Source organism: Bombina bombina, chromosome 4 (genome assembly GCF_027579735.1).
Source record: "Bombina bombina isolate aBomBom1 chromosome 4, aBomBom1.pri, whole genome shotgun sequence".
In the NCBI taxonomy this organism is placed as follows: Eukaryota; Metazoa; Chordata; class Amphibia; order Anura; family Bombinatoridae; genus Bombina; species Bombina bombina.
Window position 1 is genome coordinate 54,961,618 of NC_069502.1, and position 12,086 is coordinate 54,973,703.

A 12,086-nucleotide genomic window follows, 5' to 3' on the forward strand; every position below is an offset into this window, starting at 1 on the left:
CCAATATCTTTTGTGGTAGCTATTTAAACTTGGAAGCTGTTGCGAGTGAAGAGTGTGGGCCATTTGTATGAGAGAATTTTTTGATTGTTTTTATATTGTGTTTTTTATACTATTTTTACATTATTTCAATTAAGAATAAAATTGTACATAATTCTAATCCAGTTGCTTGTTACCTCTAATTATTGAACCAGAAAGTTTATATGAAGATTTATATAGAACTGTCCTAAGATATATATTCTGCTGACATATTTTATCGTTAGTTTATCAACCCACAGCTAGGTATACTTAGTGTACTTTTAGCGCCACCTACACTCCACTTATTCAGAATATGTGTATATATACATACAAACACATAAATATATATGTATATGCTTACATACATATATACAGTATGTACTTGTTAATATGTGTATATATACATACAAACACATAAATATGTATGTATATGCTTATATACATATATACAGTATGTACTTGTTAATATGTGTATATATACATACAAACACATAAATATATATGTATATGCTTACATACATATATACAGTATGTACTTGTTAATATGTGTATATATACATACAAACACATAAATATGTATGTATATGCTTATATACATATATACAGTATGTACTTGTTAATATGTGTATATATACATACAAACGCATAAATATGTATGTATATGCTTATATACATATATACAGTATGTACTTGTTAATATGTGTATATATCCATACAAACACATAAATATGTATGTATATGCTTATATACAGTATGTACTTGTTAATATGTGTATATATACATACAAACACATAAATATGTATGTATATGCTTATATACATATATATGTACTTGTTAATATGTGTATATATACATACAAACACATAAATATGTATGTATATGCTTATATACATATATATAGTATGTACTTGTTAATATGTGTATATATACATACAAACGCATAAATATGTATGTATATGCTTATATGCATATATATATTATGTACTTGTTAATATGTGTATATATACATACAAACGCATAAATATGTATGTAGATGCTTATATACATATATATAGTATGTACTTGTTAATATATGTATATATATATACAAACACATAAATATATATGTATATGCTTATATACATATATACAGTATGTACTTGTTAATATGTGTATATATACATACAAACGCATAAATATATATGTATATGCTTATATACATATATACAGTATGTACTTGTTAATATGTGTATATATACATACAAACACATAAATATATATGTATATGCTTATATACATATATACAGTATGTACTTGTTAATATGTGTATATATACATACAAACACATAAATATGTATGTATTTAAGCACATACATTTAATATTGCTGCCATCGCTGCACTACTTTCCCCCTTCGCTGTCAACTTGTAATACCAGCAAACATTAGCGTGCGCTGGTATTACTCAGTGGAGCACTAATGCTTTCAAAAGCGATATTTAGCACCCCACTTGTAATCTGGCACTAAATGTGGAGAAAAACATAGTCACCCTCTGTTTTTACTGATGTTTGTCCCTTTACCATACCCTCTAAACACCAAATATTTATTCAAGCGGATATTATTTTATAGTATCTCTACACTATTTTGTCATTATGGCTTCATGACAAAATCACAAACACGGACAATATGCCCAAGTGTTATTCCAATTTTTTATGTGGTGGAGATTTCTTATGGTACCCATACCTTGACCCCAAAGCCTCAAATGAAAGAGGGGTATCTCCAACTCCCTTTTCTTTATATTATAAGTAATTACCCAAAAAAATGGTGATTACCTGCAACACCAACCACCAGAAAGACTAAAGGACAGAGGTCCCTAACATGACACCTTTACTATTTGACTTAAAGAGCAAATGATCCACAATTTGTAATCAGAAATCTTTAGAATGAAGGTTCCCTTCTGTTACCATAAGGAACATTGGTCTCCTGTCTCACAAAACAGTAAACAGCAGAGATATATTCCATGGAGGGGTATTACCATGTAGTGGTGGTCATCTTCTCTAATACCTCATAGCACTGATCCTATTTGGAGGAGACTGAAAGGAACATGAAACCCAGTTTTTATCTTTCATGTTGTCGAAAGAGCATGCAATTTTAAACAACTTTTAATTTCACTTCTATTATCTATTTTGCTTTATTCTTTTGCTATCCTTTGCTGAATAGGCTCAGTAGCTGCTGATTGGTGACTGCACATAGATGCCTCGTGTGATTGGTTTGCACATGTGCATTGCTATGTCTTCAACAAAGGATATCTAAGGAATAAAGCTAAATAGATAAAAAGTAAATTTGAACATTGTTTAAAATTGTATTCTAAATAATGAAAGACAAAAATTGGATATAATGTCCCTTTAATGTTCTAAATCGCTTATTACCTCCCTCACTGTATAAATATTTATTATGAAACATAGGGGTCTCACTCATTTAGATAAAGAAAGTATTGACAGCTTTATAGTGAATATCATAGGAGTAATGACCATGTGATAGCCTCACTGTTGACTTTCTATTGTCAGTGCTCATAGATCCTGATTCTACTAAGCAAAATACAAGTTATCTCTATATAATTAATTATTGTTTTGTGTTGTATTATGCAAAAAATAAATAATTTACCATTTTCTGTGGGGGAGCAGTTATAATCCAGAAACAGTCAACAGAAGGTGGATATAGATTGGGGTATCCCGGTGATGTTATAACCCCAGGTGCGGAATTAATTATGGCACCACAGTAAACTGTAAGTTAATAAAGACAATAAAAATAATAATATGTAAGTAAAGTACACATGGGTTCATATATTCTACACGTTCTGTGTGTAGAACTAATTTATATAACGATAATAATAACAATAATAATAACAACAATAATAATAATAATAATAATAATAATAATAATATGTAAGTACACATGGGTTCATATATTCTACACATTCTGTGTGTAGCACTATTTTATATAACAATAATAATAACAACAATAATAATAATAATAATAATAATAATAATAATAATAATATGTAAGTACACATGGGTTCATATATTCTACACATTCTGTGTGTAGCACTAATTTATATAACAATAATAATAACAATAATAATAATAATAATAATAATAATATGTAAGTACACATGGGTTCATATATTCTACACATTTTGTGTGTAGCACTAATTTATATAACAATAATAACAACAATAATAACAATAATAATAATAATAATAATAATAATAATATGTAAGTACACATGGGTTCATATATTCTACACATTCTGTGTGTAGCACTATTTTATACAACAATAATAATAATAATAATAACAATAATAATAATAATAATAATAATAATAATAATAATAATATGTAAGTACACATGGGTTCATATATTCTACACATTCTGTGTGTAGCACTATTTTATACAACAATAATAATAATAATAATAATAATAATAATAATAATAATAACAACAATAATAACAATAATAACAATAATAATAATAATAACAATAACAATAATAATAAAAAAAACATAATTATTAAAGGGACATAAAACCCAAAATGTTTTTTTTTATGATTTAAAAAGAGAAAACTAATTAAAAAAAAAAAAAGTTTTCAATATACTTCCATCATCAATTTTGTACTATTCTCATGTTATTCTTTGTTAAATAGCTATCTAGATAGGTACTGTGCACATATCTGAAGCACTACATTACAATAGTGCTGCCATCTAGTGCTCTTGCTAATGTATAAAATTATTGAAAAACTGCTGCAATATTGTCCTGCAGACACGTGCACACTCCTGAACTTAACTTAATGCTTTTCAAAAAAAGATAACAAGAAAACAAAGACAATTGAATAATAGATTCAAGTTAAAAAACATAATTTATGCTTACATGATAAATTTATTTCTCTTGTAGTGTATCCAGTCCACGGATCATCCATTACTTGTGGGATATTCTCCTTCCCAACAGGAAGTTGCAAGAGGATCACCCACAGCAGAGCTGCTATATAGCTCCTCCCCTCACTGCCATATCCAGTCATTCGACCGAAACAAGACGAGAAAGGAGAAACCATAGGGTGCAGTGGTGACTGTAGTTTAATTAAAATTTAGACCTGCCTTAAAAGAGAGGGCGGGCCGTGGACTGGATACACTACAAGAGAAATAAATTTATCAGGTAAGCATAAATTATGTTTTCTCTTGTTAAGTGTATCCAGTCCACGGATCATCCATTACTTGTGGGATACCAATACCAAAGCTAAAGTACACGGATGATGGGAGGGACAAGGCAGGAACTTAAACGGAAGGAACCACTGCCTGTAGAACCTGTTTCCCAAAAACAGCCTCCGAAGAAGCAAAAGTGTCAAATTTGTAAAATTTGGAAAAGGTGTGAAGCGAAGACCAAGTCGCAGCCTTGCAAATCTGTTCAACAGAGGCCTCATTTTTAAAGGCCCAGGTGGAAGCCACAGCTCTAGTAGAATGAGCTGTAATCCTTTCAGGGGGCTGCTGTCCAGCAGTCTCATAGGCTAAGAGTATTATGCTCTGAAGCCAAAAGGAGAGAGAGGTTGCCGAAGCTTTTTGACCTCTCCTCTGTCCAGAGTAAACGACAAACAGGGCAGATGTTTGACGAAAATCTTTAGTAGCCTGTAAGTAAAACTTCAAGGTACGGACTACGTCCAGATTATGCAAAAGACGTTCCTTCTTTGAAGAAGGATTAGGACACAATGATGGAACAACAATCTCTTCATTGATATTCCTGTTAGAAACCACCTTAGGTAAAAACCCAGGTTTGGTACGCAGAACTACCTTGTCTGAATGAAAAATCAGACAAGGAGAATCACAATGTAAGGCAGATAACTCAGAGACTCTTCGAGCCGAGGAAATAGCCATCAAGAACAGAACTTTCCAAGACAAAAGTTTAATATCAATGGAATGAAGGGGTTCAAACGGAACTCCCTGAAGAACTTTAAGAACCAAGTTTAAGCTCCACGGGGGAGCAACAGTTTTAAACACAGGCTTAATCCTAACCAAAGCCTGACAAAATGCCTGGACGTCTGGAACTTCTGCCAGACGCTTGTGCAAAAGAATAGACAGAACAGAGATCTGTCCTTTTAAAGAACTAGCTGATAAGCCTTTGTCCAAACCCTCTTGGAGAAAGGACAATATCCTAGGAATCCTAACCTTACTCCATGAGTAACTCTTGGATTCACACCAATAAAGATATTTACGCCATATCTTATGGTAGATTTTCCTGGTGACAGGCTTCCGTGCCTGTATTAAGGTATCAATGACTGACTCGGAGAAGCCACGCCTTGATAGAATTAAGCGTTCAATCTCCATGCAGTCAGTCTTAGAGAAATTAGATTTGGATGATTGAAAGGACCTTGTATTAGAAGGTCCTGCCTCAGAGGCAGAGTCCATGGTGGAAGAGATGACATGTCCACTAGGTCTGCATACCAGGTCCTGCGTGGCCACGCAGGCGCTATCAGAATCACTGATGCTCTCTCCTGTTTGATTTTGGCAATCAGTCGAGGGAGCAGAGGAAATGGTGGAAACACATAGGCCAGGTTGAAGAACCAAGGAGCTGCTAGAGCATCTATCAGAGTTGCTCCCGGGTCCCTGGACCTGGATCCGTAACAAGGAAGCTTGGTGTTCTGGCGAGACGCCATGAGATCCAGTTCTGGTTTGCCCCAACGATGGACCAGTTGAGCAAACACCTCCGGATGGAGTTCCCACTCCCCCGGATGAAAAGTCAGACGACTTAGAAAATCCGCCTCCCAGTTCTCTACGCCTGGGATGTGGATTGCTGATAGGTGGCAAGAGTGAGACTCTGCCCAGCGAATTATCTTTGAGACTTCTAACATTGCTAGGGAACTCCTGGTTCCCCCTTGATGGTTGATGTAAGCCACAGTCGTGATGTTGTCCGACTGAAATCTGATGAACCTCAGTGTTGCTAACTGAGGCCAAGCTAGAAGAGCATTGAATATTGCTCTTAACTCCAGAATATTTATTGGGAGGAGTTTCTCCTCCTGAGTCCACGATCCCTGAGCCTTCAGGGAGTTCCAGACTGCGCCCCAACCTAGAAGGCTGGCATCTGTTGTTACAATCGTCCAATCTGGCCTGTGAAAGGTCATACCCTTGGACAGATGGACCCGAGAAAGCCACCAGAGAAGAGAATCTCTGGTCTCTTGATCCAGATTTAGTAGAGGGGACAAATCTGAGCAATCCCCATTCCACTGACTTAGCATGCATAATTGTAGCGGTCTGAGATGCAGGTGCGCAAATGGCACTATGTCCATTGCCACTACCATTAAGCCGATTACTTCCATGCACTGAGCCACTGACGGGCGTGGAATGGAATGAAGGACACGGCAAGCATTTAGAAGTTTTGATAACCTGGACTCCGTCAGGTAAATTTTCATCTCTACAGAATCTATCAGAGTCCCTAGGAAGGAGACTCTTGTGAGTGGTGATAGAGAACTCTTTTCCACATTCACTTTCCACCCATGCGACCTCAGAAATGCCAGAACTATCTCTGTATGAGACTTGGCAAGTTGAAAGCTTGACGCCTGTATCAGGATGTCGTCTAGATACGGAGCCACCGCTATGCCTCGCGGTCTTAGAACCGCCAGAAGTGAGCCCAGAACCTTTGTAAAAATTCTCGGGGCAGTGGCCAACCCGAAGGGAAGAGCTACAAATTGGTAATGCCTGTCTAGAAAGGCAAACCTTAGGAACCGATGATGATCTTTGTGAATCGGTATGTGAAGGTAGGCATCCTTTAAGTCCACTGTGGTCATGTACTGACCCTCTTGGATCATGGGTAGGATGGTCCGAATAGTTTCCATTTTGAATGATGGAACTCTGAGGAATTTGTTTAAGATCTTTAGATCCAAGATTTGTCTGAAGGTTCCCTCTTTCTTGGGAACCACAAACAGATTTGAATAAAATCCCTGTCCTTGTTCCGTCCGCAGAACTGGATGGATCACTCCCATTACTAGGAGGTCTTGCACACAGCTTAGGAATGCCTCTTTCTTTATCTGGTTTGCTGATAACCTTGAAAGATGAAATCTCCCTTGTGGAGGAGAAGCTTTGAAGTCCAGAAGATATCCCTGAGATATGATCTCCAACGCCCAGGGATCCTGAACATCTCTTGCCCACGCCTGGGCGAAGAGAGAAAGTCTGCTACCCACTAGATCCGTTTCCGGATAGGGGGCCGTTCCTTCATGCTGTCTTGGGGGCAGCAGCAGGCTTTCTGGCCTGCTTGCCCTTGTTCCAGGACTGGTTAGGTTTCCAGGCCTGTCTGGAATGAGCAACAGTTCCCTCTTGTTTTGAAGTGGAGGAAGTTGATGCCGCTCCTGCTTTGAAATTTCGAAAGGCACGAAAATTAGACTGTTTGGCCTTTGATTTGGCCCTGTCCTGAGGAAGGGTATGACCCTTGCCTCCAGTAATGTCAGCAATAATTTCCTTCAAGCCAGGCCCGAATAGGGTCTGCCCCTTGAAAGGAATGTTGAGTAATTTCACGTCAGCTGACCAGGATTTAAGCCATAGCGCCCTACGCGTCTGGATGGCGAATCCAGAATTCTTAGCCGTTAGTTCAGTGAAATGAACAATGGCATCAGAAACAAATGAGTTAGCTAGCTTAAGCGTTCTAAGCTTGTCAATAATTTCATTCAATGGAGCTGTCTGGATGGCTTCTTCCAGGGCCTCAAACCAGAATGCAGCTGTGACAGGCGCAATGCATGCAAGGGGCTGCAAAATAAAACCTTGTTGAATAAACATTTTCTTAAGGTATCCCTCCAATTTTTTATCCATTGGAACTGAAAAAGCACAACTGTCCTCAACCGGGATAGTGGTACGCTTTGCTAAAGTAGAAACTGCTCCCTCCACCTTAGGGACCGTCTGCCATAAGTCCCGTGTAGTGGCGTCTATTGGAAACATTTTTCTAAATATAGGAGGTGGGGAAAAGGGCACACCGGGTCTATCCCACTCCTTGCTAATAATTTCTGTAAGCCTTTTAGGTATAGGAAAAACGTCAGTACACACCGGCACCGCATAGTATCTATCCAGCCTACACAATTTCTCTGGAATGGCAACTGTGTTACAGTCATTCAGAACAGCTAATACCTCCCCAAGCAATACACGGAGGTTCTCAAGCTTAAATTTAAAATTAGAAATCTCTGAATCAGGTTTCCCCGAGTCAGAGATGTCACCCACAGACTGAAGCTCTCCGTCCTCATGTTCTGCATACTGTGACGCAGTATCAGACATGGCTCTAACAGCATTTGCGCACTCTGTATCTCTCCTAACCCCAGAGCTATCGCGTTTGCCTCTTAATTCAGGCAATCTAGATAATACCTCTGACAGGGTATTATTCATGATTGCAGCCATGTCCTGCAAGGTAATCGCTATGGGCGTCCCTGATGTAATTGGCGCCATATTAGCGTGCGTCCCCTGAGCGGGAGGCGAAGGGTCTGACACGTGGGGAGAGTTAGTCGGCATAACTTCCCCCTCGACAGAACCCTCTGGTGATAATTCTTTTATAGATAAAGACTGATCTTTACTGTTTAAGGTGAAATCAATACATTTAGTACACATTCTCCTATGGGGCTCCACCATGGCTTTCAAACATAATGAACAAGTAGGTTCATCTGTGTCAGACATGTTTAAACAGACTAGCAATGAGACTAGCAAGCTTGGAAAACACTTTAAAACAAGTTTACAAGCAATATAAAAAACGTTACTGTGCCTTTAAGAAACACAAAATTTCCCAAATTTCGAAATAACAGTGAAAAAAATGCAGTTACACTAACGAAATTTTTACAGTGTATGTAATAAGTTAGCAGAGCATTGCACCCACTTGCAAATGGATGATTAACCCCTTAATACCAAAAACGGAATAACAAATGACAAAAACGTTTTTTAAACAGTCACAACAACTGCCACAGCTCTACTGTGGATTTTTACCTCCCTCAATACGACTTTTGAAGCCTTTTGAGCCCTTCAGAGAAGTCCTGGATCATGCCGGAAGAAGCTGGAAGTCTGTGTCTGTAATTTTTGCTGTGCAAAAAAATGCTAAAATAGGCCCCTCCCACTCATATTACAACAGTGGGAAGCCTCAGGGAACTGTTTCTAGGCAAAATTCAAGCCAGCCATGTGGAAAAAACTAGGCCCCAATAAGTTTTATCACCAAACATATGTAAAAAACGATTAAACATGCCAGCAAACGTTTTAAAATACACTTTTATAAGAGTATGTATCTCTATTAATAAGCCTGATACAAGTCGCTATCACTGCATTTAAGGCTTTACTTACATTACTTCGGTATCAGCAGCATTTTCTAGCAAATTCCATCCCTAGAAAAATATTTTAACTGCACATACCTTATTGCAGGAAAACCTGCACGCTATTCCCCCTCTGAAGTTACCTCACTCCTCAGAATATGTGAGAACAGCAAAGGATCTTAGTTACTTCTGCTAAGATCATAGAAAACACAGGCAGATTCTTCTTCTAAATACTGCCTGAGATAAACAGTACACTCCGGTACCATTTAAAAATAACAAACTTTTGATTGAAGAAATAAACTAAGTATAAAACACCACAGTCCTCTTACGACCTCCATCTTAGTTGAGAGTTGCAAGAGAATGACTGGATATGACAGTGAGGGGAGGAGCTATATAGCAGCTCTGCTGTGGGTGATCCTCTTGCAACTTCCTGTTGGGAAGGAGAATATCCCACAAGTAATGGACGATCCGTGGACTGGATACACTTAACAAGAGAAAGTTGTTTAAAATTCTATGTGCTATCTGAATCATGAAATAATAATAATTTTACAAAGAGGATGTAGATAGTTATATTTTTTAGCAGTAAAATAGCGCACCTTAGGCTTAAAAATAAATTTTAAAAAATTATACAAATATGGTAAATTTGTATGTATACCAGGTAAAATATAATATTAGTATATAAAAGAGCGCTAATTAAACATTACATCTATAAGGGCATATCTGTGTACATCTGGTCCTTAAGGACCTTTTGCAGACTGGCTGATAAATATAAATCTCACTGTGTACTGGTAGCCAGTGACACAACTTAGAAGCATAAAGCTAGTTATAAAAAAATAAAAAAAAATAAGGAAGATAAGATAACGATACTGATAAAAAGGTGCAAATAAACACAAATACCTCCAGTGTATGAAGCTTTAAATCCAGTTGCGGTAACGGCTCCATCACTAACAAATTCCAGAAGCACTGAATTACTGGATGCTATAAATGAGGGCAACATTCCGGAACCACAGGTTTTATCAAGGAGAACTGGGGATGTTTTGCTGGCTCCATCATATACTTTAACATAGTCTGACATGCAGTTTTTGGAGGACTGGATATCAACTGCTTCAAATGTCAGGAAAACCTGTTAAGTTTTTAAAGTGTTATTTATTATTATTATCATCATCTCATTGGGAGACATAGATCTAGCTAAAGTTTTGTATTAAAATATATTTATGCATTTATGACAGATTTTTAATTTAAGATCAACAATCCTGAAAATGAACACGTCAGCATGTTCTGCCTATGTACTGTGTTGTGCATATGCATGCAGTATAAGCCCCTCACAACATTTTGGGCTAGATTAGAAGTGGAGTGGTATTAAGCTCTCCCGCTCGAGCTCTAATACCACTGAAAGTAAACTTTTTATGCACGTGGGTTAGCATCCGTATTAAAAGTTTAAAGTAATTTTTTTTGCACAGCTAAACTGAAGCACAAACCAAAAAAGGGCACTCTCACCCAAAGGTACATCTGCAAGGGTTCCAACAGTTAAATACAATATCAAATTGAAGGAGGCACCTGCTTGTCTTTCAAATAAGGGCATTATTCCTTGTGATGTTTTGGAAACACACTACCCTTCCTCGGACAAACAAACCAAACAAACATTTTTGTATAAATTTTCATAACCCCAACCCCAGTGAAAAAATTGGTGCCAAAACCGTCATGGCGATCCTCAACAGTGTATAAACAAAAACCATTATTATTATTTTTTATTATCGGTTATTTGTAGAGCGCCAACAGATTCCGCAGCGCTATAAACAAATGTGGAGTACAACAAAACAATTATAGGGATCAAATGGGTAGAGGGCCCTGCCAAGAGTTGCACTGTTGTAGTCAGCTCTTAAAGGGACATTATACACTCATTTTTTCTTTGCATAAATGTTTTGTAGATGATCTATTTATATAGCCCATAAATTTTTATTTTTATTTTTAAATAAATGTATAGTTTTGCTTATTTTTAAATAACATTGCTCTGATTTTCAGACTCCTAACCAAGCCCCAAAGTTTTATGTGAATACTGTCAGCTACCTTCTCCAGCTTTCTGCTGTTTGTGTAAAGGGTCTTTTCATATGCAAAAGAAGGGGGAGGGGGGGAGTGTCTTATTTGCCACTCACAGTGGGCTTTCCAGCTACCTTTTCAACAGAGCCAAACTGACAGCTTCTAAGTAAGTTTTTAAACAGTTTTATACTGGATTTTTATATCAGTATCCGTGCATCTTATTATTTATAGTAGTGTCTATTACATGCAGTTATATGAAAATGAGTGTATACTGTCCCTTTAAGAACATGATCTACAAACAGCTGGACTCTTAGGCTTAAATGCTAAGGGGGTTCAGGGGATAGCAATGGAGTAGAGGAACTGGTATAAAGGTTAGCGTAGGTTGTATGCATCCCTGAACAGTAGAGTCTTTAGGGAGCACTCAAAGCTTTTATAACTAGAAGAGAGTCTTGTGGAGCGAGACAGAGAGTTCCACAAGATGGGAGCCAGTCTGGAGAAGTCCTGTAAATGGGAGTGTGATGAGGTGAGAAGAGAGGAGGAGAGTAGGAGGTCATGAGCAGAGCGAAGGGGACGGGAGGGAGAGTATCTGGAGACAAGGTCTGAGATATAGGGGGAGCAGTGCAGTTGAGGGCTTTGTATGTCAGAATGAAAATTTTGTGTTTAATCCTAGAGGCAAGAGGAAGCCAGTGAAGGGATTGGCAGAGAGGTGCAGCAGATGAAGAGCAACGTGTAAGGAAGATGAGTCTG

General features: G+C 37.4%; 1 protein-coding gene across 1 annotated transcript in view; it reads right to left on the minus strand.

The window, feature by feature from the left end:
- The window catches only part of LOC128656858 (embryonic protein UVS.2-like), a 115,265-nt gene that overhangs the window by 13,109 nt on the left and 90,070 nt on the right, over positions 1–12,086 (minus strand). Inside the window, exons 12-13 of the mRNA XM_053711024.1 lie at positions 10,200–10,425; positions 2,655–2,773 (exon numbers count right to left, since the gene is read on the minus strand). Of these exons, the coding sequence (XP_053566999.1) occupies positions 2,655–2,773; positions 10,200–10,425 (345 nt within the window). The remainder of the gene's footprint in view (positions 1–2,654; positions 2,774–10,199; positions 10,426–12,086) is intronic.